Consider the following 27,976-nt stretch of genomic DNA (forward strand, 5'->3'; position numbering starts at 1 on the left):
GTTTACGAGCAGTTGCGCGGGTTTGTGATGAAACATCTCTTCATAAGGAGGGTCTGACCCCTGTACAGGCAGCGGAAAATAAGGTCAGCGTGTCTTGAATGCTCTGGAACTCTGTTATGAAAAGCTCGGTGGCTTTTCATAACCCTGCCCTTGTCTGATGGCCACTAAAGGTCACTGTTGTCAGCTGACCGTGTCTGCTGAGTGAGAACCTCTGCAATGTTTCACCTCATTTGATTAGAAATCCAACACTCTGCTTCCCACTAGAGGATCATTACAAAACACAAGATATTCAAGTCCAGAAGATAAAAATGATGATATTCGTTAGAGTGACTGCAGGCGTATATTTTGCTTTCAGCCTTTTTTCTCACTTTGGAAAATGAATTAAGCATATCTGATGATGGCATGTTTTCAGCGCTCATTGTTAAGTGGCGCTGGAAGAGCAACGTGAGCCACAACTTACAATGCCAGACTGAGACAGAGACAAACAGGCGCTGTACATAAGCTCTTTAACCTCGTCACATCACACTGTACCTGCAATTATAAAAACAGACAACTTGACACAGCGATTACGATAGCATCACCGCTCCTGTGCGGCAGGAGGTCTAATTTTGCCCTACACAGTTTGCATAATCAGACATGTCTATGTCGACACATTCATGTTTACACAGAACGCATCCGTACTAAACAAGAGGAGCATAAAAACACAGACCAGGTGGAGACACACAGAAAATCAGGACAAAAAACAGGACACTTTTCTTTTTAAAATATCGAGCACATACATAAATATACTGGGTGTGATAGCTATATTTACTTGTACTGTGGAGTATATTTCTGCGATACGACATTTAAAAAAATGGCATCAGACATTTTCATTTGACATTTGTAGCTTTCTGATTTCATGGTTGACTGAACCTGCAAATGGTTATCAGTGTAAAGATTATGGCGAAATAATATAAAAACCTCAAGTCCATTTCCCTTCCAAAGCCTTTGCTCACTGTTCGCCTGCTTAAATTATATTTCATGTTAATGTAGGGAACAGATGATGACATTCCTTGCTAATCTTAATAACTGCACAGCAGTAGGCTAGCTAACCCCTTTTTTCTTCACAGTGGAAAAGTAGCGGTTCAGGTAAAAGGCTGAATGTCTGTACTGTTCTTTTTTTTCCTGTTGTAAATTGCTTCTGCTTCGATAAATAACTCAATTTAAATCAGGTTTTCCTTTGTTTAAAAAAAAAAAAAAAAACAGTTTGAGGCAATTGTACTTTATAAGGTAAACCTAACTCTGGACAGACAAACCATTAAATAGCAAAACACACATTTTCACTTCATAAAACACTAAATACATTAACAAATTTGCTTCACTTCCCTGACACTCACAGGACAGCTCAAAAACAAACATAACAGGAACAACATTATATATACATAACTATAGAAATGTACACCGCAAAAACAAATACCATTATCACACACTACAAAAATAACTTATTGAAGGGGTCGGGGGGGATGCAGCCCTATAGGCCCTCTGCTGAGTTTCACACCTCTATCTCCTCGCCAGATGACCTGAATACACAACATCACGAAGCTTGTGAGGTTAACCATAACACTTCCTCATCTCGTCGGTCAGTTCATCTGCAATGACGAGCTCTACGACACTGTGAGGGCCAGAGGAAGGCCCGTTGAGGAGCACGGAGGATGGGTCTGCCAGAGCGAACTTAAAATGTACGAATCATGAGTGCAGATTACGAGCGGATAAACACACGGTCTAACAACGTCTGCAGTGCTGGAGCTGAATGACGGGGTCGGGAGGACAAAGATGTTTTGATTAGAGAAAGGGTGCAGTTACCCACTGTGTCATCACCCGCCTCGGCCTGAAATCAAAGTCATATCCATGAAATAGTGAACGTTATAGTTACCTCGTCACATGTCTACACAGCACACCACACGCTAGTTCACGGTTACACACACGTGCCTAGTCACTAGAGAAAAACAAAGCTATTCAGTAGTTAAGCCACTTTTGGTACAATTGCAAAATAGAGAGATACTGTATATCAAACAGATTTTGTTATACCTTTTTTTACAGGTTGTTACAAACAATGCAAAGATAATTGTCTTTATAAAATTCCAGACTCTACCATACATAGACAAAGATTCTTTGAGTATAGAACACCACATAAGACTACTTTTATGGTAAAACTCGCGTGAAGTAACATCCCATTTGTGTGACTGGAAATTCAGAGAGAATTTCTCACCGCTGTCCCTGCTGGCTGACTGCATTGTCAGTAATCACATTTGCAGTTGCAAAGTGAGCTTTGCAACTGCAAAAGCGAGAGGAATGCAACACAAAGCACTTTGAGCTGAAGCACAAAATTTTTCTGTAGGTGTAACAACCTAGATTTCTGCGCCAGTAGCCGATCAAATTCATAAACATGTCGACCAAGCTGTTAGAATGAAACAGGTGTGGACTTGTAACGGGATATTACCTTTCCAAAAGGCATATTCTGTGTCCTTTTGTGTTGTTTTCATTTTTCTTGAAATACATGAACTGCCAAGTCACATAAATGGATGCTATTAATATAGTTAATCCTGATGGGTACTACACAGCTCATACAACAACGCCCAGCGAGAGTTAAATGCTTTCACAACCTGATTCCTGATTGGTCAGTGTATCCCATTAAGCACAGGTAAAAGCAAACGCCTGCAATGAATCTCCGCCGTCCTCCCATAATTCCTAACGTCCTCTTGACTTCTTCTTGGTGCATATCATTGGGAGACCAAGGCACTTGCCCTTCCAATTTTCTTGAATAATAAACAACTTCATCATCTTAATGAATTGAATGAACCATTTCCCTGAAAATTCTTACAAGCTGAGATAAAGTCAGTGACTTTCAGTAACTTCATCTCCATCTCTCTACGGTATCTTGTGTTTTTTTGTTTGCTTTTTGCTAATATCAATTCCTTTCCCCTCTCTCTTTCTGTTAGATCCAGGAAGTACTGCGTGCAATAACTGGAAACCAGCTGGAATTTGAAAAATGGAAGGACAGAGAAAGAATAAGCAAAAGAGAGAGAGAGAGAGAGAGAGATGGACATAGAAAGTTAAGAGCTTGTAGAAAAACCTACAGCCAACTAAATATAGCAATACCAAAACAAACACGCGCCACAGAATTTCACAGAATTCCTGATATATAACAATTGACACACAGAGAATACACTTTGGACCTCATGTGAATGACGACACAGTACAAAACAGTAGAAATACAGTTACCACCATTGTGTAATATATATTTTTCTATAGTACACTTCTGAAAAGGTTCTTGGCTGGGTCGAGCAAGGTGGGACTTCTCTGCAGCCACTGAAATCAGCAGGTCACGTGAAATCTCACTCAGGGGCCCAACAGTCTTTGTGCCAATCTAATCCAATGACTTTCCTGCAACCCATACATTTTAATACCCTCCGTCTGATTCTTGTACACGTGTAATGCATTTTTGTTGGGGCAGGGAATTTAAATGTTCTACAACTTCAGATTATTACGCATTCACAGGTATCTGGATCTACCAGCAGTAAAACTTGAACACTGAACACGTGACTGACTTGAATGGCAACTGAACAGAATTACATGATTTTTCCAAAGTGTTTTTGGGCATTTCATAGGTTTTCACATTTTTTTCTCCCTAGTCTGGAATAAAACTAATCTCAAATTCTTTGACTTTTCCAGGCTTTCAGTGACCGTAGAAACCCTGTTTATTTGTCCTGTGCTAAATGATAATGCGCTGACCAAGGGCTTGCATCTTTGTTGTCTTAATAATCTTCCTCTGCTTCCATCCTTTCCTTCACCCGCACTGATGGGAGACAGGTGACAGGAACATGATCGAGGCTGCCCAGCTGTTTGAGGTCAGTGCAGGTGGAGGAGAGGTGGCCGGTGGAGAAGAAGAATTGCTCTGCCGCAGCTGATCTCCATCCTGATACCCCCTCATCTATCTTTACCTCCCTCAAGACCGTGCATCTGTTTTTGACTTCACTATTGTGATCACGCTCGTCGCCGTTGCCACCTTCCCTGGTATGAGCGGGCCGATGACTGATGACGGCACCCCTCCCCCTCCTCCTCCGCCCCCACCCCTAACCCCGACCCCGACAGTGGGGGTCCGTGCCACAGTCCTGGCGAACGTCTGTAACGCCTCGTACTTAGACCTCAGTGCGTCCAGCTCAACGCGCATGGAAGCATTCTCATTGGCCAGTTTGTCCACCTCCTGCTGCAGTTGGGCCTTCTGCTTCTCCAGCTCCTCCTTCTGGGTGACCCGCTTCACCCGGCAGCTGGCGGCGTAGCCCCGGTTCTTTAGGGTGCGCCGCCGTTGTTTCAGTTGCAGGATCTCTTCCTTGGAGAGCCCTCGGAGGTGCTGGTTCAGCTCCCGCACCGACATGGTCACCAGCTCATCGTCTGTGAGGCTGGTGCCATTCTCCCCCGGCTCACGCTTCACCTGGAGGAAACAGGAGGGAGGAGGGGGGGTGAGACAGAGGCAGTACAGCAAACCAAATACAGAGAATTCAGGGTAAAATATGTACTCTCTTACCTTCAAGGCTTTATTTCCTTTGTTAGTCGTCGTCATGCCACAAGAGCCTTGCTCTTCTGAACAGACCTGCAGAGACGCAAGACAGAACACAGCACGAGCTAAGAAACATTGTAAAAGACAGCTCAAGTTCTGCGTAAAGCCAGTTAACAGAGTAATAGCATTAAAAGAGACCGTCACTATGCTTAAGAACAACGCTTCCTTGAGATCAATAAAAAACATACTGTCCTGCTGTAGTTGAGTGTGTGTGTGTGTGTGTGTCAATACCCACCTGAACCAGTGGAGACACACCAAACTGAGACCTACTGTTGGAGCACTGCTGTGTGAGCCTGCTGCAGTATCATGCATCTGTGTCACAGAGTTTGAGTGAAAGTGACACACATACTTTTCTTAGAATTTCCCTGACTTCCTGTTTCCTGGTGGTTACACCGACAGTGCCCACTACCTTTGTGTTGTTGAACTCTTATTGGCTGGCTTTAGGCCAACTGAAATGAAATGAACGTGAAAGAAGAGGAAGTGGTAAAAATATGGTGGGAAGGACTCCAGGGGAAAAACCAACTGTTAGAGCCCTAACAGACACACACACACGACTTAGCCGAGACTGTAGCATAGAGACTGGGGAAAAGTAGAAAGACAAATATAGGCCTACATCTGCTGGGGATAAAATGAAGGGGAACCAAATAAAACCAAGTGTACGCATTTGTACAAAAGTGGAAACAAGAGACAAAAGGATGGAGACAAAAGAGTGTGAATCAGACGTCAACAAAGAGGGAGCCTGGAAGGGCAAAAGATGAGATCAGTCCTTAGAGCACACAGCTCCACAGATGAGCATCTCCACAAGCCTTCAATGAGATGCTTTGTATGGTGCGCTGGTCTGGCTCTCATCTCTCAGACCTGTGTGTGTGTGTGTATGTGTGAGAGTGTGTGTGCGTGTGTGTGTGTTCGATAAAGTGCGGCTATTGTTGCTGCTGCTGAGCGATCATCATGAGACCAGTCATGATGACTCAGCAGATTCCTGATCTCACCCTCTCACCCCTCCCTCCCCCCTTCTCTCTCTCTTTCTCCCTCTCATCTACTGCCGCGCAAATTTCTGCTCTCCTCTGTCACTTTTCATCTCTCTTTTTGCACCCCTTACAACGCTCTAACTCCCATCCTAAAAGGTGAGGGTTCGCCCAATTGATATGTGCAGCCTCAGGAAAGCCTACAGGGCACGAGGGGGGTCAAAGAGAGAACGTGCCTGCATGTGATTGGCTGTCCCATGAACAGTGAAATGTGGTTGTCCTCAAAGCATAAAAAAAGAAACAGCTTTTTAGCCAGACCGTCACACTTGATTCTGCTGAATCAGAAGTTCAGTTAAACCAATTTGCAGATTACAGACAGCCTGTTGTCTTCCTGTATGTATTTATACTCTCTGATGTCTTTCAGTGCAGGGCCAGTTTAAAGAAGTAAGGAGCAGATTTGGACATAAGTCATATTTCTTAAGTTTTTAAATTAAAAAGCTCTGTGTTTAAGGAAGTGATAACATATAAGTGACACGAGGCAAGCTGTCTGCTCTTGTTTCATTCTTACTCTTTTTCTGTCAAAAGGCCCGGCGCTCATAGTGCCAGAGAGCTTCCCCCACAATGCACCTGTGCCTGTCTGTCTGTGAGGGTGCGTGAGTGTTTGTGCGGGCGCTGCCACAAATCTGACATTTATAAATAGCTGCAGATCAAATAAAAACGTACACTACAAGTAATCATGTGTGCGCTCACCATGCATGCATCTAAAAACTTCACTGAAATGATGAAGAATATTGGTAAGGAGTGATGCTACACTTGTCCTCGCACAGGAGGTTTTTACTATGATGAAGAAACAGCAGTGACTCCAGCACTTCAAGCACTCCTTAATGGGTTAAAGTCAGGCAATTATAAATCATCTTTCATTTAATTGTGTACACATAAATCTTCTTCTCAACAAACAAATGCTTCCATCCCCATGTACTCCGCAATCTTCAATCTTGCGTTTTGTTGGAAAGCAGCCTCCTACAGCTGGAGGTGCATCATCGCACAATAGACGGATCAAAGACATGAAGACTGGGGGTGGCTGTTGGGGGTGGGGGCGTTAAAGAGAGGGGGGAGAGGGAAAACAGAGGGGGCAAAAAAGGAGGCTGTTTTCCTGCCAGGCACTGGTTTATTTCCCCTGTGCCCAAAACCCCAACCCCCTCCCAGCCCCATCTACATACAAACAAAAAGCATGCCAGCAAACAAGCACACATGCATTCCCCTGCCGCCATGCCAGTGGGGCACGATAAAACACACACGTAAAACGGTCGCTGCAACTACACAAACGTGTTATGGTTAAAGTGCCATACAATGCTTGATACGTGTGGCTTTTAAACATAATGTACATGCATGTTTCAGAGGCTTCACTCTCTACTTGACAACACACTGACGGAGTTAAGAAAATGATGGTATCTGTGCTATGGATACAACTGAAGATCATTTTCATTATTGATTAATCTGCCAATTATTAAGACGTCCTGGTAGCTGAATGCTTGAAACACATAACCACAACATCCCAGGTGCAATTTCTGAATGTTGTTGCATCTCATGCCTCTCTTTCTATTCCCTCATTTCCTGTGTGTCTCTATACTATCACCTGTCTAACAAAGGCAGAAAAAAAAAAAAGGGAAAATCTATAAAAGCCAATAAAAGGTCCTATAAAATGCCCATCTCAAATTCTAAAATATAACATTTTATATTTAAGATAGCATGGGTTCACACTTGAGTAGCTAAAATTAATTCATTTTTGCTTACAAAATATGACTAAAAAGATTATTAGATTATTACAATTTTTGGCAATGAACTTTCTGACTAATCGATGGTTTAGGCTCTCGTCGGTGTGCGTCTACTTTGCTATCACAGTAGTTATAGTAAGAGTAGTGGTAGAAGTGGTGTTAGTAGTATACACTTGGAGAGCAGGACATTACATTAAGTTTGGGGCCTGTTTCATCAAGGTTAGACAACAAAAAAGCTGACCTACACCACAGCATAAAACTGCTGTAAACTAGTTTGTGTGTGTGTGAGAGAGAGCTCTGGCCATGTGTAAGTCACCCAGGTTAAAGATCATCTGCTGAGCAAAGGCATCGCCATTCATCTTGGGTGTACACAAACACATACACACACACACACAGACACAGACACACAAAGTGCCAGAGGTGTCCTTCCCATAATGCTTGCAGGGTGGTCGCTGCGGTGTGGTCAATGCCACAGTCACTGTTGCTACAACAGACAGCTTTTTTGCTGTGGCAGGCTGTATTTTTATGGAGCAACCAAAAGAACGCTGACAACTCAAGAGCAGAGCTGCTTACCGTTACAGTGGAGAGACAACACACACACACACACACACTCTCTCACAAACACCGATGATGGGGACATAGGGACGGGGACAGCAATAGAGGAAGGTGGTGAGAGGTGATGGAGACGAGTAAAATATGGCTAGAAGAGAACAAAAGATAAGACGGCGAGGAGAAAAGAGCGCAAGGAGTTAGGATAGTAAGGTGAAGACAGACTAGGTAAGGATGGAGAAGAAGGAGGGGGAGGACTGCTGCTGGTGGTGAAGGAGGACTGCAAGAATGCTGACGTCTCCAGAGCTGATTAGTGTTACAGCGGAGACATCACACCCACAAACGAGAAAAATGCTGAGTATGGAGGGAGGACGGGGTGGGGGGTGCAAATGACAAGGGAGAAAGAAGAGAAGAAAAAGAGAGACGCAAATGAGTAGGGAGGGGGGGGAGAGAAGGAGGAGGGGGACAGAGGTGGGGATGGAGGGAGGAACACCGCTGAGGAGGAACAGGATGGGAGGGTGGGCAGAGAAGGAGGAGAGAGGAGGGGGTGGGAAAGCGTTTGGGTGAAAATGCATCCTCAACACATTTGTAAGAGCTTAGCTGTTGGGTACGGAGGGGGGGGGGGCCAAGGAGGGAGGAATGGATGGAGGGGGATTGGGGTAGAAAAAAAACCCTGAACTCAGCAACGACCACGACTAAAACCTCCAATTAGAAAAGTTCTGAAGCTGATCCAGTGCAATGAAACTACTGCTGACCATCTCTCTCTCTCTCCCAACCTCCTGCTCTCTCTCTCTCTCTCTGTCTCACACACACACACACACACACACACAGAAAAAAAAATCCCACATCCTGTCTTGTTGACAAATCCAGTCCTGGAGAAAGGATGAAAACGAGAGTAATAGTGTGACAGAAGGTGAACACAGCGATCATGGGGCTTATAAAGATGGATTAAAGAGCACAAGAAACTGCACAAGACATACAGCACAACTCCTTTCTCTTCATGTAGTGCAGACGAGCAGGATAATGAACTCTGTGTGTGTGTGTGTGTGTGTGTGTGTGTGTGTGTGTGTGGCTGGCTTCAGACAGAGCTCTAATTAATCTTGTTTGAGAGAACCTTTTGCTCCAACCACTACCGCCACACAGAGAGGAATTTCTTAGAAAGAGACTCACTACTTAAAAGCTGGTGGCACGATGCACACACACACACACACACACAGGAAAATAAATAGCCAGATTAAGCGCTTCAAAAGCAACCTGGGGGCTGGTGTGTGTGGGTGTACGCGAGCATAAACAAGCAAGCATAAAGAGAATGATCAAGAATAGATTGTAGGAGTCACAAGTCATTTGTGATGCAGTCTGTCTTTATTGAATAATCCCAACACAACAACTGCCTTAACTGCGCTTCCTCCCTCAGGCAACTCTCTGAGCAATAACGGGGAGCACAAAGGACGGCAGCCGAGTGAGGCAGCGAAGACACACAGCAAGTCATAGGGAAGGACATGATGCAAAGACATAAAGAGAGCAAAATGTGGGGAGAGCGAATTAAAACCTCAGAGCGCCACAGAGCTCGGCTCCTGGCTGCAGTCCACCTTTGGCTTTTTTTTAAAGAAAGAGGGAGCAGCGCTCATTGATCTAGCGTGGGCTAGATCAAGGGTGTTGAGGGAGTTAGTAAATAATTAACTACGAGCACTGTGTGGAGGCTAATTGAGAATTAGGAATCAGATCGGCAATAATGGCAACCTGTGTGCAGAGAGGGGGCAGACTCACAGCAGAGATACAGGACCATGGAGAGAGGGCGAGGAAGTGAAGGGTGGGGGGTACACCAGTTTGTGAGCTGCATGTGTGTGTGTGTGTGTGTGTGTGTGTGTGTGTGTGTGGAGACAGAGGAAGCTATTAACTGGCAGGTATGCAGAGCGTGACATGAGGATGATAACAGAGCAGGGGAGATGGAGAAAACACAGGGAAAGACTTACAAAGGAGCAAGAGTCTGGCCCCTCACACTGATACTGTAATATATGGCGAGAGAGGAGCGATCACTTTCACACTTTTCTGAGAGTTCATAAAGGGTTTTGTGTGTGTGTGTGTGTGCGCGTGCGCTGGTTAAGTGTGCACGAGACAGTGTTTGTGCAAGTGTGTTATTAAAGGCGAGAAAAAGTCCTGGCGTCGACACGTTTTTCCCATTCCAGGTAGTAAGTCGGAGTGTGATGACAAATTTCCCAACACAAGCAAAAAAAACTGCACTGTCAGGCAATTGAGCTCAGGCTCCTTTTTTTCATAAGTGCTTTTTTTTCTTCTTTTTTTTTTTTTTTTTACAGAGGAGAGAAACCATGTACCGTAGGTTAAGTTGGTGTGTGAATAACAAACAGAGGGCTGTGAGGGAGACAACGATAAGTTGAACGACATTTTGAGTTGATTTCCCCCAGACGCCGTACATTCCCCGGTCAGCAATACTAGCTGGAGACAAAGAGAAAGTTCTGGTGCAGCGGCAGAGTAAACATCGTGTGGCTCGCATAACATTAACGAGGAAATATCATCAGAAACTTCTTGGCACACATTCAAGACCAGAAGTGAACAAGGGGAGATGTGCTTGGCGCTCACAGAGGTCTCGTGGAGAGTGGTGGCCTTTAGCACCGGGACATTCTTGGTGACCATTTTAAGGTTCCACGGTTGCTGTCAGATGGTATGACAGGCTCTCACACACACACACACACACGCACACACGACGGTGGTATGTAGGCATGTAGAATGTCTCTTTTCTTTCATAGTTTACATTTTGTTCAACCCACACCACTACACTATGTATCAAATATCAAAAATATATACAAGGCCATCATATACACACTTCCACACACTTTCACATAACATATGTTTATGTGGAAAAGTTATAATGAGTTCTATAAAGTTTATCCTGATAAAAGTTTTTCTTTTTCCTCCAAGTTGCAAACTTGAATGTTTTGTATGTGTTCAGCCAACTTAGTGCATCTTCCAAAAAAGTGTTTCTGTTTCTATATTACTTACGATACTACTAATTAAAAGATTTAAATAGATGTTTTAAATCAAAAAAAGTTGAAAGATTCACTGGTTCCAGCTACGTAAATGTGAATGTTTTCAGGTTTTCCCCTCTACGATAGTGATTTGTATATCTTTGGTCAAACAGAACAAGACATGTGTAGATTCTCCATCACTTCATCTTTTTATAGATGAAATAACCAATCAATTCAAAATTTATTTTTACAATTTTTAAAAAGTTGTCAGGTTAGTTAGGCAGATTGACCGACAATGAAAACCAATATTATAAATAGATCAGATATTTTAGTTACAGTCGGTTGAAAAAACAAGAAAAAGCAGCAGCATCCAGAGAGGATCAACGTGCTTTACTCTCATCAGGTGTGGCAGTTAAAAATGGTTACAGAGTTAAACCTGACTCCAGATGCCATTGCCCCTTCCCATCAATCACAATCGATCACTCTGAAGGTGATTTCAGGTTTCAGGACTGGAGTGTTTGGAGTTCCCCAACCAGGCTTCGAAGCAAACAGGGAATTTAAACCTCAGCGGAGGACTGTTGTTGCTCGGAAATAATTTAATGCCACAGGTGAAGGCAAAGAGCAGGCGCCACAGTTGAGGCACACACATATCTTTGTTTCCCTCTCTTTGCTCCTTGGCATTGATCCACACTGTGTATGTGTGTGTGTGTTTTTATTTTATTTAAGAGGTTCAGAAATTCACACCACAATTCTAGGATCGTCACACTGCAGTTAAAAAATGCGGCAATTTGGCGCAGAGAGATGATGCAACCGGTAGACAACCGCTGGTACGGATACTCCTGTTACCAGGGCCTTGAATCTCCACGGCTACGTTCTCAATACCTCAACACTGCGTGCAAAATAAAATCATTTCTATGCTATGGAGTGCGTGTGTGTCTATTTGGGTATGTGTGGGAATGAGTAGTCTCCTTTCACTGGTGGCCTCTCAAAAAAGCTCCAAAATAAGCCCAAAGGTCCTCAGAGGGAAAACATGAGAACTTGACTCAAAGAGTGCTGATCACAGAGCGATTACTGATACAGAGAAGAGGCTTTGTAATATTGGTGTTTGAACACACCACAGCCATTTCAGGACAGAAGGCTGGATCAGTAACCTGACACTCTGAGACTGACCTTAAACTTGTTTTCCATCGCCTAATCCATTTGACTTCTCCTGCATGTTGCAATGGGATTCATCTGGATTTCATGCATTTTTTTGGCTCTCGGGGAGGGTATGTAAATACGGAGTCAAGACACTTGTGGAGGGAGGGTACAGCTAACACACACACACACACAGACACACACACACACACAAAGTCAAAATAACACAAGGACAAGCAGCACACTCACACGGAAGCAGGAAAAACAGTGGAGCACAGCAATGATTATGCACCAGATCTGCTTACACCATATTTCATCATTACTGTGGAGAAAAAACACTCAACTATTGATCTGCCCCACTGCTTCCTTTTCTCTCTCTGCCTCTCTCTCACCCACTCTCCGACTCCCTCTTTTATTCCTGCTTTTACTTCCCTCTTTTTACTTCTCTCTCACCCTCAGAAATGTGCAAACATAACCAGACATTTTTTTTAATGAAATGGATCCCAATAGTAAAGCAGATCATAAACATGCAGACGCTACTTAAAAATTATCTCCGCAAACACCAAACTCTCCGACACATGCACACCCAAACAAACACACACACACACACACACACAGGAGGTGGACACAATATTGTGAACACCTGCGCAATCTAATGCAATCCAGTACTAAAGCCCTGCAATGAATGCTGCCTCTCTGAAGCTTCTCCTTTGATGCAACCGAGGAGCAGGGGTAGATATAGAAACGATACAACAGGAACACGTTATGATGCTGTACCTCAGCGTTATAGGTTGGAATAAACACCTGACTGACAGCTATTGCCAGGCATCTAACTTTTTATTACCAGCCGCAATGTGTCCATAGCAACGAGATCAAAACCTGTCTTGTACAGGAAGTTCTAGTACGGCTGCTCTGCGTTCAGACAAAATTAAATGCTGAAGCATTTCAGACGTTTATAGGAAAACGTTTTATATTCTTTAAAATTAGTTGTCAAAGAAGATATTGGTTTAGGAGGTATATCAGTGCAGAAAACCAGATCTTTTATTGGCGCCAGCATCTATAAGTAATGACACCCATTCCTACCGGCAGTCAATTAGATAAAAGTTATTTGCTTCACATTTACCTATAGAGTACAGTATTTTATTGCATGTTTGTAGGAAAAGTAATAAAACTAGAGCTGAAAGGATTAGTCAATTCATGGATAGGAAAATTATTAATTAAAAGTTTCAGTAATTTTTTGATCAACATAGTGAAACAGTGCCAAATATTCTCCAATTCCAGACTCTCAGACGAGAGGATATGCTGCTTTTCTTTGTCATATATCTTTGTAAACTGAGACTTTTAGGCAAAATTAAACAAGACATTTGAAGATGTCACCTTCACCGATGGGCATTTTTGGACACTTTTTTGGCAATGAATAGGCTAAATGATTTGCCGCAAAATGTAATCGATAATGATAAAATAATAATTAGCTGCAGGACAAAACACAAGCCAGACAAGGTTTGTAAGACAATACTAATCAGTAACATGAATATTGTGGCAACTATATCACTTTTATTTGTGATTTATCTGACGATTGTTTTCTCAACAATCGACTGGCCCATAATATGCAAAAAAATAAAACATTTTAAATGATCATCACAATTTTCTAAAGCCCAAGCTGTCACATTCAAACAGATTTTCCCATCTGACCAAAACCTGAAGATATCCAGTTTATCATCATAAGAGAGGAAAAAAACAGCAACTATTCCCATCTGATAAGGTGGAACCAGTCATTCTTAGCATTTTGCAGCTATTCAGTCAATCAAAACTATTGCTTTTTAATTTTCTTGTTGACCAATTGATTAATCGACTAATTGTTTCAGATCTCAACATGAGTGCATCTCCTCCTTTCAGTAAGATGAACACTTGTCTTAACTCGGAAGCTGCTGTCCCATCCCTCCTTCCTCACATACCTTGAGGAGGTTTTACATAGTGTTACATCAACTTGACCTCTGTACATGCAGGGAATCAAACGAGTTCATAGGAGCACACACACACGTTCCTCTGATGTGGTAAAACGGTGATGTTACACTCATTACTTAGGACTTCCTCCTGAACAGAGAAGCTTCAGGTCAGACATTTTACTTGGCAGTTGATTACTTTCCATCGCTTAACAAAGTGTTGTAATGGCCAACTGATAGTAAAATCCCATTGCTTCATCTTCTTTCTACATCTTGCAAGTGCAACAAGGAACACACACACACACAGTTTTTAACCTTGGTGCTTACCGTGCTCTCTCTCCCTCTCTCATGCACACACACTCAGCCCCTACGGCAACTAGATCTTAGCATCTATAGGTGTTTAATATCTCCTGCTCTCTTTGCACACTCACACACACATGCACACGACAAGGCAAAGAAACTAGCTGTGGTAAGTAACAAGTGAAAACGCCATCTGTCAAGCGAGAGCGCATTTGCTTCGCCTCAGCATTTTCAGGGGAATGCCTTGAAGACAAAAAGGTCCTTGTTCTCAATCTCTCCGCAAATCCCATCTCTCATTCTTCCTCCCTCTTCCTTCATCCCCCTTGCTCCGCGCGCCTTGCCGCTCCGCCACCATCAGCAAAGTTGCACACATAAGCATTGGTCAGCGTTCAATTACCGTGAACACCAGGGAAGGATGGGGAAAGTACTTGACAGAGAAATGCACTTCAAGCACTGATTAAATACTGATACCAAGTATAAAAAGTTTAGCCTCTTGGTTGTGTGTGTGTGTGTGCGTACACACAATGAGAAAAGGAAATGGGGAAAAATGTGTGTGTGTGTGTGTGAGAGAAAGACAGTAAGGGAGGGTTGGGGGTGCTCTTCTCTCCAATACTGATACAACTGTTTCATCATTATGACCCTCTATTACAGTACTTGCCAACTTGCTTACTACATACTTTTGATACACTCCGCAGAGTGCTGACTCTAACTAAAGCTGCTGATATGGAGTCATTAGGGGGTGAAGTTTCTGTTTTTCTTGAGCCCACAGAGCCTCCCTATTACTCTTCAGTGTTTAAATGTTGCTATGCTCATAGGTTGCTACCAAGCAACAGATAATGGCCCATCTTTAAGAGATCAATCAGAGGATATTGTGTTGCAGCACATTACAGTTCATTAAGGTGCTTTCTTTTTTTAGCACAAGTCAACTCTGTGTGGACTCATGCAAGCAATCAGTTACTGCCATGGGAATATATCCTCCCCCTGCAGCTTTCATTTGTTTAGTCCAATTCATTCAATGGCATTTACACACAAAGCTGATTTTTAGATTTCTGGAGTTTTAAACACAAAAAAGTGAGCGAGGTCAGGGCAAGATATGAGGGGCAGCAAGTGCACCTGATCGTGCGAAAATGTCATAACTCAAAAGTGAGAACAGGTTAAGCAGCTACATAATTTACAGCATGATGTTCGTCATGCCCGTGTGCGCTCCTTCCCCTTATGCCTTGATCCACTTTGACTGCTGCCCGCTGAATAACCAAACCTCAGTGAAAAAACACCCAAATTAAGGACCCGTATTAAAAGCACCCATTCCTCAGCCCACAGCAGCTCTAATGATCCCACAAACACGTCAACATTACACTTCATGTGCGGGCCTGTTTATTTCAGAGCCGACCCCCTCCTCTCCCCCTCTCCCCCCCTCCAATATAAACCGAGCTCTCCCTTCCCTCGCGCCAGACCTTTGTCCGCCCGCCCGCCGCCGGTGCCATGTTGCCATGGCTCCCTCATGCCTCCGCTCTGCTCGCGCAAACGTTGAGAAATAACAACGTTGTGATGATTCAGCATCTTTGTGCCGCGAGCCCAGCCGGTGTGTACAAGCGGGCACGCCAGGAAATAGACGGATCCCCCCTCCGGTGCGGCGCAAGTCACTCAGATGTGAAATGTATCAGCTAATGTGAGTAGATACGCGAACCGAGGGCCCGTCGGAAGAGCAGCGTCTGACACAAAGCAAATGTCAAAACAGAGCCGCCGCTGCTCCCCCTCAGACGGCTACTCCGCGGCTAGTTAGCCGCTTGACAGTCACAAATACACCACAGTTGTTGCTTATTGTTGTCGCCGGCCGTTACACATTTCACTTAGCTCACAATATGCCAACTAAGCAAAGCAGCGAGTGGACGAAAGACTGCCTCAAGAGTCCGTGAAATAACAAAACAAAAACAAATAGAAAGCAGTTTGACGGACTGGCCATCTTACCTGCGAAGAAGCGACAGACGAGTCCGGTAGTGAAGCGACAGTCCACCGCTTCAGCACCCCGAGGAGAAGACAGCCGGGAAGCTAACGTTGAGGTTGTGTGTTGTTGTCGAGGGTTTGTTGTTACTTTGCGCCGAGGTTCTTCCCTAGCTCGTCTTACTTTCCAAATTCTCCATATCTAGCCATTTTAGTAGCCACAACACTAGGGAATCCCCGGCCATACCAGCGGCACAGACAGCCCCGACCTGCTCCCCAACTCTCCGCGCCGCACGCTCCTCTAATTCCGACACATGGCTTCTTTTTTTCTTTTCTTTTTTTTAAGCTTGACAACCGCACGCAACGCACACCCCCTTTGTCTGTGTTATTATGAGCTCGCCTGTCGGTCGACCGGCGTGGCTGTTCGAGCGACCGAGCGGGGTCTGGGCAGAGCATGTACCGGTGTGGGAGCCGACTGGATCGTGATGATTCAGCACTACCACACTGCTGCCCTTTAAACGGCGGCGGCGGCGGCGGCGCAGCGGCGAGTTCGGCTGAGCGGGACAGCGCGGCGGCGGCGGCGGCGGCGGGACGAGCGGCAGCACAAGCGCGTCCGTTAACGGCATGGCAGCGGCGGTGGTCGCGCACACTCAGCAAAACAACACCCCATACATTCAGCACTTTTAAAAAGATATTTCAGTCTTGATTTCGACAAAGCTGACTCACCAGAAGTCAAACCGGCGCCTTTCGCCCCGCCGCACCGTCGAAGGCTTGGGTTCGCCGATGGCTGGTCGACCCGGTGTGGAGAGAGAGAGAGAGAGAGAGAGAGACAGTTGGAGAAATGTTTTTTTTTTTTTTTCCGCTCACGCCTTCTCGCAGCTCTCTAGATATATCCACTCCTTCCTCGCTTGTTTTAGTCTTATGGCAGGCGCCAGACGTCAAATGATGTTTGGATCACATGGTTTCATTCATGAAGGATCAACGCAACCGCATTTAAAGAGACACGCGACACTACTACTGTGAGACGGGCTGCTGTGAGGGAGAGTCAGCGTGGAGAGCGGGACAGGACGGCCCCTCCTCTGTGCACATGTCTAAACTTAGAGCGAACATTTCAAGTGCCGGCTGGCTCCACAACCACAGGGCCGAGAGACGCACTCAGAAATAAAGCATGTGATGCTGTCGATTATGCATTTTAAAAGTTAAACGAGACGCCAGAGGTTGATAATGTGATTTGTTTCTCACCATTTGACTTTTTGTATTATTTCATAAGCACAAATAAAGAAAAAAGGCTCAGCTGTAAAACTGGACTACTATTTGTGAACGTGTGAAAGAGTGATGAGCTTAATAAGAGAATCACTGTTGTACCTCCTCTAGCTGAGGGACATGATGTGGCAGTGTCAGACTCACAAAAAACTTTCATTTGGACTTAATTTTGTGTCACCGGATATACTTTTAATAGTATGCCACTCAAACCTGTTTTTCATATCTTTAATTAAGTTAAAAATAGCAATAGCAGTAGTTTTACGGTTTTCATAAAACTTTATAAACTGATCATACATTATCCATCCTCAATCACAGCTCAACTTGAAAACAAAACCATTAGCACCATGTAAACTTGTTTATCAGTACTGCATCTCCATCTCTAAGGAACCAATGACGTTCAGTACAAGACAAGAAAGCACTCAACCAATATTGGCAGCCTATTTCCAGATAACGTCACTCAGTTTATTAAAGAAATACCTGATATTTCATCTTCAACGACCTTTAAGAAGGCAAAGTAAACTCTGCCCTTCTAAGGAATGACTAATATTTAGCCCACATGCAGCCTGTTAAAGTGTAACTCTGGTGTTTCAGTAGGTAAAAAAAACCTTTTGGAATTGTTCCAGTGAATTGCCCCAGCTGGTACCAGAGTACTGGTGGTGAACAGCTACAATGGCTGTAATGTAATCCTTTGGGGTAACTGTGCCACATCAAAGAAGGTCCACTAAAAGTGTTTGTCTTTGCCACTGACAGGCTCAAACTGTTATTTGAGGTGTCTGACAACATCACAGAAAGGGTCCCTACTCAGATAGACCTGTGACATCCTTTTGGTTCAACCAGAAATAGCCTTTCTACTGCATGGTTCAAAGCCACCAAACTCCTTTGACATAGTGGACATACTTTGATCCGGAGCAATTGTCTCGAAAGATTAAATTGCAGCCATTTGCTGCCACGTTCACCGCCTGCTCTGGGTTGCTGGCAGAAGCAATCTACTGGTCCAGTTCCAAAGGTTTTTGTGCCTACCAGTCGTTTCAAACCCAGGCTGCACCCTTACCTGCAACATTAAAGTGATGTATTGTATACTTGCTAATGCATCAGTAATTATAATGCAGTATTATGTTATTCTGATATGGAACATTCTGCACAATGAACACTTTTAGTTACTGAGTTTTCACTTGTGACATTTCAACACTGTGGTAGTACTTTTACTCCAGTACTTCTTCCACTAGTGCTTGTAGGCCCTCACAGAAGCTGAACTGAAAAAGTCTTGATGTGTCCATCAAGTACTGCATTTTGGTAAGATTTGGAGTATTTTAACCTGACTACTTACATTTTATGATGCTTTTACTCTACAACATTTTAGATGAAAATATTGTACTTTTTACCAAACTGTATTCATTCAACAGCTATATTTTAAAGTTAGTTTGCAGATTTTAAAAATAAATTAGTGGATTTTACACTTAGAGTATTTTATGGTCATATGTATATATATATATACACATATATATGTGTGTATATACAGTATATGTATGTATGTGTGTGTGTTTCACCCCAACTAGATACAACATTAAATGCTGCTTCTAAGTTAGTATCTAATCAATAATATCATAATATTCTGAAAGAGGCCTCTCTGTATTAGTGCTTTTACTTTTTCATACTTGAGTATATCATGCTGATGATACATCAGCACATTTATTTATGTAATATCCCAAATACACCTTTAATTGAGTATTTGTACATACTTGTGTTGTAGGACTTGCTGCTTGTAGGACAGACCATATTCATCGACTCCTGTTCACCTCCGTGCACGTCTGATTTCTATCTAAGCATCAGTCGGCTGAATGTGCACGTCCCCAGGAATCCTCTGGACCTGTACCTTGCAAGGTGGCATGAGAGGGAAGCCCATACTGCAGAATCACTGACTGTGTGGTAACTGTCAGAGCTTCCTCTTTCTGTGACCGTTTCACCAGACAGCTGCAGCAAGCTGATACTGTATCAGCCCGGAGATCACAGTTGTGCACGGGTCTCACAAACACACACACACAAACACACACACACAAACACACACACACACACACAGTGCTGCACAAACAGTGAAACAGAGGACCATGGACGACTGACTACCCTCAAGCATTTCTTTCCTTGCTTGCCTCCCAGAGTTTTTCATTTCAGAGAGGATTAGGTGGATGTTTGGTGGTGCTGATGGAGGAGTAAAAGAATGAGAAGGCCCTTCCACCTATTTACTCATCTTGGTTTCTGGCACTCCTCCTGGCTTTGGTACGATATGCAAACAACCATGTTCCTGCAAAGGTCAGTGATTATATTGATTGAATGGAGATGACAGGTAGCATCTGGCCTACCTGTGGATAGAAATCCCATGCTGGGCTGGAGCACACATACACACATTCTCTCTGTGTGTCTCTTTCACTCACACTCACACAGTCCAAACTTTCCACTCAGGATTATCTGCCATTGAACTGCCATCTTAGACCTTCTGCTGGTGTCAAGATGATTGACACAGGGCACATCCTTTTCACCTTAGGTGGAAAAGAGGTGCTCAAAGCCGCCCAACCAATGAAAGGTAACAGAAGTCTAATAATTAGAGGCAAATGGAAGTCTCTCCAGGAATGGCTAATCTTAACGGACAGAGGCAGAAGCAAGCGGAGAATAACCTTTCGGAATAAAAGAGGGATTACCAAGACACTCCAGCGGCGGAGGAAAAACCATTGCACGCACAAATAAACAGCCCGAGTGCACTGAGAGCATGCGGGCCGCAATTTAATCAAGGGACACTGGTGTGTGTGTGTGTGTGTGTATTACTTAAAGGAAAATAAACTAATCCTACAAGAGCTATAAATTGTTCAATTATAATGAGGACATGGCTCTTCACGAACGCCACTTTTCTTCCAACATTTTTACTTTGCCATTATGCACCTGTGTATTGCCTGAATAGACCCACAAAAGCCTATCTCATTCTGACACATAGTGGCATCTGTTAATCCAAAATGCAGGAGCCTGAAGTGCAGGAATGGGCCCAAATATCTAAAAAGTACTTCCCAGACTTCAAGTCGGCTGTAGCTACTGCAATCTCAAAATATACCCAAATGTAACTGCGCCTCTCTCTCTCTCCTATCACGCTAATTCAGAACTCATTGATATTTAGTTTCTAAGCGCGCAGGACCCAGTGGTTGAAAGTAACATTTACTCAAGTACTGCACTTAAGAGAAATGTTGACGTACTTGTATTTCCATTTGATGCAACTTTATGCCTCTACTCTGGTTTTATCTGTCAGCTCAATTTACTGGATGAGATTTTCAGATTAACATTAAAAACATACTGTGAGCTTATAAAATGCATGGCATGCAGGCAGGACTGAAACAGCTGTTCCTTCCTACCATTTATCAAAATACTGTGTCAAGTCAGGGTCACTTGTCACTCTTTGGATGTCTGAGTTCCACAAAAGCATGATTTTGACTCAGAACCTCTCACATCATTTCAGTTAATTAAAAAAAGTTGGTTTAGTTGGAGCAGTTTCTTTCTTCTCCCATTTACCATCTCAGGACCCCTCACATTGAATGTTTGGAGGGGTTCGACTCCTACTTTGCAAACTACTGGACTGAGCTACCAAACTGTATTTAAAGTAGTTAAAATTCCACCTCAATCACCTGCAACAGTAACATGTTATATACATTTTCTTCCACACCAGTGAAACACTCAATCTAATACTTAAAGTACATTTAGTTGATAACACTTATGGGGTAATTTTACATTATGGTATGGGTACGTCTACTAGAATTAAGGTTCTTCTTCCACCACTGACGGCAGCTCGGTGTTTCTAAACTTAAGTAATAATTATAGGAGACTATAGGAGAGGGCTGGATCTGCAGAGAAATCCATGATTCCACTCACTGGTCATATGTCCAGCTGACAGAAAGCTTCTAAAACCCCTTACACATATGTAGTCTATTCCTTTAAATGCATCGAATTTGTGTTTCCGATTGAAGGAGATCACAAGAAGACAGTACTCGTCTCGCATACTTGTTGAATACGAAATACATAACAAGAAGAGACTTTAAATTGGACATCGTATCCTCTTGGAGCAGCAAATCACAATGCACCTCCGGTCCAGTGACGTGAAGTATATACAGTGCATCTCTTCTCTCTTTTGTGTGAAGAAGAGACCTGATTGGGAAGGCGGTCAAGAGGCAGCGGACACAAAATAAGACATGGGAACGGTTTGGGATGATTAGTGGTTGAAATAAGCAACCGTGGCACTACAGCTAATGCCGTTTATCAGTGAGTGAGGTGGTCTGGCTGTATCTGATGTTTGTCCAGGGTCAATTTTAAATCACTCTCAACTGACATTTGTGTGACGAGGTTTATCTAATCTTAGTCAAAATGTGCCAATAGGTCCTTTGATCACAGGGCGCCATCTGCAGGCCAGGGTGCATCTCAATTACTCACTTATATCTGGTCTGGGAAACCTCAAACGACAACTAAACCAAACAAACATGCTACACAGAGTACTGAGAGTTATACCAGCCTCGTATTCAAGGACAAACTAGCTGTGGAACCAAAGTATTTGATTCTGCTTCTTTAATGATGATTTATTTTTTTTTTTTTTTTTTTTTTAAATGGCAAAAAACTCGAATAAAAGAATACAACATGTAGAATTATGGGGATAAAAATATATCAAACAATACAAAATTAGGACGGACTGATGGCTGATGTAAGACTTTTACATCATAATCACCATGAACGTATTTCTAAGTCAATGTTTCATTGTGTAGATTCATTTCTTGTAGCATTTCCAGGTAACGTCACTTTCCACTTATGAGAAAAAATGTAAAAACCATCTTTAAGTTAAAAAAAACAACCGACCTTTATATGTAAGAAATGTTTTCTGCATCACAGGGTCAAAGGCACATTGTTCTTAATGTGCTAGAAAACCGCATTGGAACATTGCAGAGAGGGTATTTAATCCACGAAGACCACGTTCGTATACGTCAATAAAAACAACCAAAAATAAAGCCGTTACTTTTTTGTTCAAACCATATTCAGTCCTTGTTATCAGTATAACACTGTTGGTCAAACAGAAATAATTATTTGTACAAACAAATGGGGTACATGATGATTTACATTTGGCTTCATTTGACATTTTTAAAAAGAAAGACATTAAAGACATACATTAAGAGCTTGATGATATCCCTGCAGCCATCTGCTGCCTGGTGTGTATCAGGATCCCATGATGGCCCACTGGGTCATTAGCGTTTAACAGCCCTAGATAGTCTAGTGCCCAAACAAAGATAGACAACAGATTGTAAATGTACTTTTGCTCTTCGCTGCGTATGTGTAGACAGTAATACTGCATTACAACATAAAGCTAGAACTGTGAGCAATGCACCCAGAATACACCTGTGCTTGTGTGTCACGTGGTGGTGACACCATCAGGTCCACTGTCCTCATGTGAATTCAAGTATGAATAAATAATTTGGCATTTATGCCAGTTTGGATGTGATTTGAGACCAGTCCTGAGCTTGCTCTTTTTAACGGTTTGGTTGAAGAGCCGTGTAAGATGCAAATATGTCCATTCATGTACACGCTGGTACACTTAAACCTGTCATGTGTTTGCGTGTGTGTGTCTGCCTCCGTGTACTCAGTTCTTCTTGATCCCTGGGCTGCGATTGTTGAACAGGTTGAGCCCTGATCTGCCGTTCCCATTAGCCACTCCGCTGACTGTGACTCCGGGCTGCTGAAGCACCTTGTCCAGCGTTGTTTTCTTAATGGCTGCTGGAGAGATGCGCTCCTGGTCTGCCAGATACTGCAGCTCCCTGTGAGAGGAAGGGAAAGCTTAGGGTTACACACACAGTTCAAAAGGTAGGTGTGTGTGTCATACAGCAACAGATTTAAGTCGTATGCTGTGAGGTCAGAGTAGCATGATTTAAAAAAGATTTTAAAAATAAAGTAAAACAGATATGTAATATAAAATTATTTCTATATTATCCCTTTGTAGCAGCCCTTGGTGGTCTAAAAAGTAGTAGTAACAAAAGTGAATGTCAATCAAGACATTAAGTGAAAATTTTCTCTCTTATAAATGCATAACACAGTGCCATGTTACACGACTTATTTCATAGCAAAATCCAGTCAGAGTCAAACAATATTAAATACAAAATAAAACAAATACTATTTTATTGAGATGTAGACTGATTAACAGTCTTTTTTCAAGTTTTTTCACTTCTCTGTTCAAAGTTCTAGTATATGGCATTGGCAAACATGAGGTATTTTCAAATAAATAGAATTTCTACATTTTTGTCCGTAATCCTGCCATTATAACTTTGTTTGTCTCACTCATTTTGATCATTTTTGTTTGCATTAAATCCACTATCAACATTCTTCTGAATGACATTTTAATGAAGTAAAATTCTCTGAAAAAAGTAATTATTTGCATTATTCCTAAAGACTACCAATTAGTGTGCAAAGGTAACTCTCCAAATACTCTAAAATGAAACATTTGTCTGTCTTTGACCTTTTTATGGTTGTGACTCTCTCACCGTGTCCTAATGCATGAAGCCTCCACTGCGTTGATCAGGAGGCTGCGAAAGCCGCCACTCTCCAAGACGTGCAGGGCGTGGATGGTGGCGCCCCCTGGTGAGCACACGTTGTCCTTCAGCTGGCCGGGGTGCTGCTCCGATTCCAGCAGCATCTTAGCTGCTCCCTGAGGAGCAACGGCAACATGTCAAAGAGCTTAAAAAATGCAAAGAGATAAGGAACTTATATGAAAGACAACATGCTATGCACTCCTACACAGTCATGGAGTGCTGATACAGCATCCATCCTGGGCAGCAGGAACGCTTTTGCCAATATAACTCGAGTAATGAACACGTGCATTGTCATGTAGACTTAATCACGACATTGATAAAGTTCCTACAGGAAATGAAATCTAATCTGATATGCAGATAGTAAAATGTGTGAATGAATTTTCCAGGCAGGTTGTTGGCTCACAATGGACAAACTTGACTATGCAACCATAACTCCTTTGGTGAGTGTGTCCCGCAGACAAATGAGCGAACAAGAGCAGGCACTTAGATCAAGAGTATTCATTGTCTACAACAAATAACATCTGAAAAGACTTTTGCAGGGGAAAAAAAGGAAAACACAGAGCACTACTCATAAAAATGCAGAAAGGAGCTGAACACACCAAGAAGGAGATAGAGCCTGAAGCAGCTGCCACGATTACCAAAACTGTTTGTGAATAATTTCAGTAATCATTTTTGACAAATTGCGATCAAAACAGTGTATGCCTTAACATAATTAAGCCATATCTATGTTTACTCCTCAGGTTGAAAACAGCAGCAACTGGAAATGTCTGCTTTTACCTTTCAAAATTTCAATCACCTGCGTGGACCCGGCAGAAAATTATGGAATTCTCTTTTTATTTTTATATTTATTTTGTTTTGGCAAGGCAGAATACCCCACAGGGTTGTTGAAATAGAAATATAGAAGCACTGGGTGCAATAAAAGCAGCACCTCAATCCCACTGTGTTTTCTGCCTCCAAATACGCAGACGAGCAGCGGATCAAGGAGACTTATTATCGAGAATAGAAAGAGAAACAAATACCAGACGAAAGAACACACACAAAAAAAGCACAACTGACCAATAGGGCCTGAGCTCCAAGTCTGACAGCCAGTCTCCTGGGCAGACCCATCTTCACTCCTCCGTCTGCGAGAGCGTCCAGGGCTGTGAACGCCTGTTCAGACACACACACACACACACACCTAAGTTTTTCCCTTTTGGCAACAGTCTCATTTATCAAGAATTTCGAGTCAACAGATTAGTTTTATTTGCTTCTTCCTTATTTAGTCTGCATGGTGTGGGGTAGAACAAGAAGTTGACTCTTTAACACTGACATCCACTTAATTCAATGTTGATTTCAATGTTGAATTAAGTGCATCGTCACAGTTAGGAATGCAAAAATGTACTCAAACACCTTCGAGCCTGCATTTAAAAATACCTGTCTAAAGCTGCAGCTCTATGCAGACAGCAGATAAAACCCACAGACACAATTATTCTTAATTTCCTCAACCACTAAACACCTCTGTCTGCTACGCAGCACATTTGACGTGAGCGTTTTATAAAGCAGGAATGATTAAGAAATACACACATGGCAATACAATCCATTACCACAGCCAGGCTCCCTCATATGTTTTCTAAAAAGTAGACACTCAGGAGAGAACAATGTACAAAAAAAATCCTGACACAAGCCTAAAAACATCTAAAAATATTACCGGCCACTGAATGAGTGCTGTTAAAAGCATGCAGAGGCTTTTAACAGCACTCATTGCCAGCATTGTACTGACTGCTGTGTTTAAACCATGTGTGTTTAATCACCCAAGCCAATCAACAGACAAACATAATTCATCAAGTGCTTACAGCGGTCAATATTTGCTGACTTTTCTCCGTCTCCTGTTATTGTCGAATACATAGGGTTTCTGACTTTGCCAACAAACACTCTCTCACATTGAGAGTTTGTTTACTTGTGATTGTCATTATTTATGACCTTTCGATATCTGAAATTATTCGAAAACTAAGTTGTGGATAAGAAAAATAAATATTCTCTACTTTAGGCCCTGGCTGTGAAGCCTGATGGCTGAAGATACAGATGAATAACCAAGTCTTCCAATTAGTCTTCCAAAAAAAAACGGCTCATAAGATCATTCCCACATCAATCCAATTACATCTCTGTAACTCACTGAGCCAAAACAAAAAAAAAGAGACTCTTGGAAAAAAAACAGTAGATAGTTTTGCTGATACAGAAGATTTGTGGATCAAGATCTTTCTGAATCCTATGACTCCTATCTAGTCTATTTTAGGATACAAGGATACACCTCACGCACACCCCTTTGTGACAAATACATGGCCGTCAAGTTACTTACGTAGGCAGGTCCGCTGCCACTCAGCCCAGTGACTGCGTCAATGAGGTCCTCCTCCACCTCCGTGCAGTAACCCACACTGGCCATCAGCTGCTCCAGTAACTTGCCGTCCTCCACCTGAAAGAATGACGGCAACGTGCTGGTAATGACATAGGAGAGTGAGCCAAAGCTCACGGTTGATAGTTTTATCTGAGATTTGACTCTTGAGTCTGCAATCCCTCCACTTTACCTCTGCATGTGTGCCAGTGGCGTACACTGTAGCTCCCTCTTTCACCACCACTGGGGTATTTGTCATACACCTCATGACTTTAGGAGCTGCACGGTACTGAAGCAGCTTCTGTGAAAGAGGCAGGAGGTAAGACAATTTTCGTTTATATGTTTGGAAGATTGCCAAAACAGTTTAATTAAACTTAATTAACTTAATTTGAGATAGCCAGAACGGAAGCAAACAAATGAGAGAATAGAGAGGCTTAAAGAGAAGACAGGAAATCACAGGACGACTTAATAACACAAACTGCAAACTACAGATGGAGTCATCTGGAGTGACGGACATATTAACCGACCTTCTCTATGGAGTTGATGGTGACGCCTGCCGCACAGGAGACTATGAGATGACGGTCTTCGATGTCTGGCCCAATCTCATCCAGAACGAAGGGGATGATGTGGGGTTTCACAGCCAGGAAGAGAACATCACTCTTATTGACGGCCTCTTTGTTGCTTGTCGTCAGGTTCACCCCCATTTTCTGCAGAGGAAAGAGAGAGAGAGAGAGAGAGAGAGAGAGAGAGAGAAAGTTAAGTGGTGTGGAAAACAACAGGGACACATTACACCTGCTCACACACACACCCACGCTTCCACCTCACAACAAAGCAGAAACTTGTCTTCTCACCCTCAGCCCCGACACAGTGGGCAGGTCTGTGTCTGGGGAGCTGGCTGTAATCCTGTGTGTGGCAATCACACCTGGGGAGGGAGGCAGGAGGAAGTGGAGAGTGAGGTACGAGAGTGTACAACGAGATGGGGAATGACAACTGTGAGATGAGACCTTACTGAACCCCGGAGAGAAAATTCACAAATTGGAGCAGCACAAGAAACAGTCTAAATAGGTAGGAAACTGATAAAGAGCAATCTAAAGTGAATACATAAAACAAAACAAATGCAAGAAAAGACATTAAAAATCCATTAGCATTTAATGAACTACAATACTCAGGCCATATATATTTATGCAGATTTGTGCATAGTGAAATAGCTGTGCAATCTTAATAATCAGTTTGTCTGTGCAACTCTGCAAGCCTCATTAAGGTAGAAAAGTGCGTATGTGTGGCTGTGACTGCATATTTATCGTGATCCAACCCTAACTCGGGTCTGTATGATTTGACAGCAGTCAGATTTGGCTTTGGCTTCAGTTCGAGGCAAAGATTGCACACTAAAAGTCCTCACCTGCAGCCGTGAACCCTTTCACCAATGCGTGAGCCAGCTGGCCCGCTCCAATAAATCCAACACTCATCCTGTTCGATGATGTGGCTCCTCTGCCCTGTTTGAAAAAACAGAAAAGCTGCTCAGAAAGCTGCTGCCTTTGGCACATTTCAACAGACCATA

At 43.0% G+C, this 27,976-nt stretch overlaps 2 protein-coding genes across 4 annotated transcripts; both read right to left on the reverse strand.

The window, feature by feature from the left end:
- Window positions 1-1,233: 1,233 nt before the first annotated feature.
- On the reverse strand, window positions 1,234-19,251 carry mafgb (v-maf avian musculoaponeurotic fibrosarcoma oncogene homolog Gb). Of its 3 annotated transcripts, none has more exons than XM_070856581.1 (3): window positions 19,194-19,251; window positions 4,565-4,630; window positions 1,234-4,471 (listed from the first exon to the last, which is right to left on the reverse strand). In XM_070856581.1, exons 2-3 carry the CDS (start codon window positions 4,598-4,600, stop codon window positions 3,986-3,988), a joined length of 522 nt encoding a protein of 173 aa, XP_070712682.1. In that variant the 5' UTR covers window positions 4,601-4,630; window positions 19,194-19,251; the 3' UTR covers window positions 1,234-3,985. The 3 variants fall into 3 exon arrangements, with proteins under 3 accessions (XP_070712682.1, XP_070712680.1, XP_070712681.1); XM_070856579.1 differs by lacking the exon at window positions 19,194-19,251 and adding an exon at window positions 16,918-17,238; XM_070856580.1 differs by lacking the exon at window positions 19,194-19,251 and adding an exon at window positions 16,219-16,647.
- A 2,781-nt stretch (window positions 19,252-22,032) lies between these two features.
- On the reverse strand, window positions 22,033-27,909 carry pycr1b (pyrroline-5-carboxylate reductase 1b). The gene is made up of 8 exons (XM_070827601.1): window positions 27,818-27,909; window positions 27,270-27,340; window positions 26,946-27,125; window positions 26,612-26,719; window positions 26,386-26,499; window positions 25,107-25,199; window positions 24,003-24,166; window positions 22,033-23,282 (listed from the first exon to the last, which is right to left on the reverse strand). The coding sequence occupies exons 1-8, from the start codon at window positions 27,882-27,884 to the stop codon at window positions 23,108-23,110; spliced, it is 972 nt and encodes a 323-aa protein (XP_070683702.1). The 5' UTR covers window positions 27,885-27,909; the 3' UTR covers window positions 22,033-23,107.
- Between the last annotated feature and the right edge of the window lie 67 nt (window positions 27,910-27,976).

This window comes from Pempheris klunzingeri, chromosome 3, assembly GCF_042242105.1.
Source record: "Pempheris klunzingeri isolate RE-2024b chromosome 3, fPemKlu1.hap1, whole genome shotgun sequence".
NCBI lineage: Eukaryota > Metazoa > Chordata > Actinopteri > Acropomatiformes > Pempheridae > Pempheris > Pempheris klunzingeri.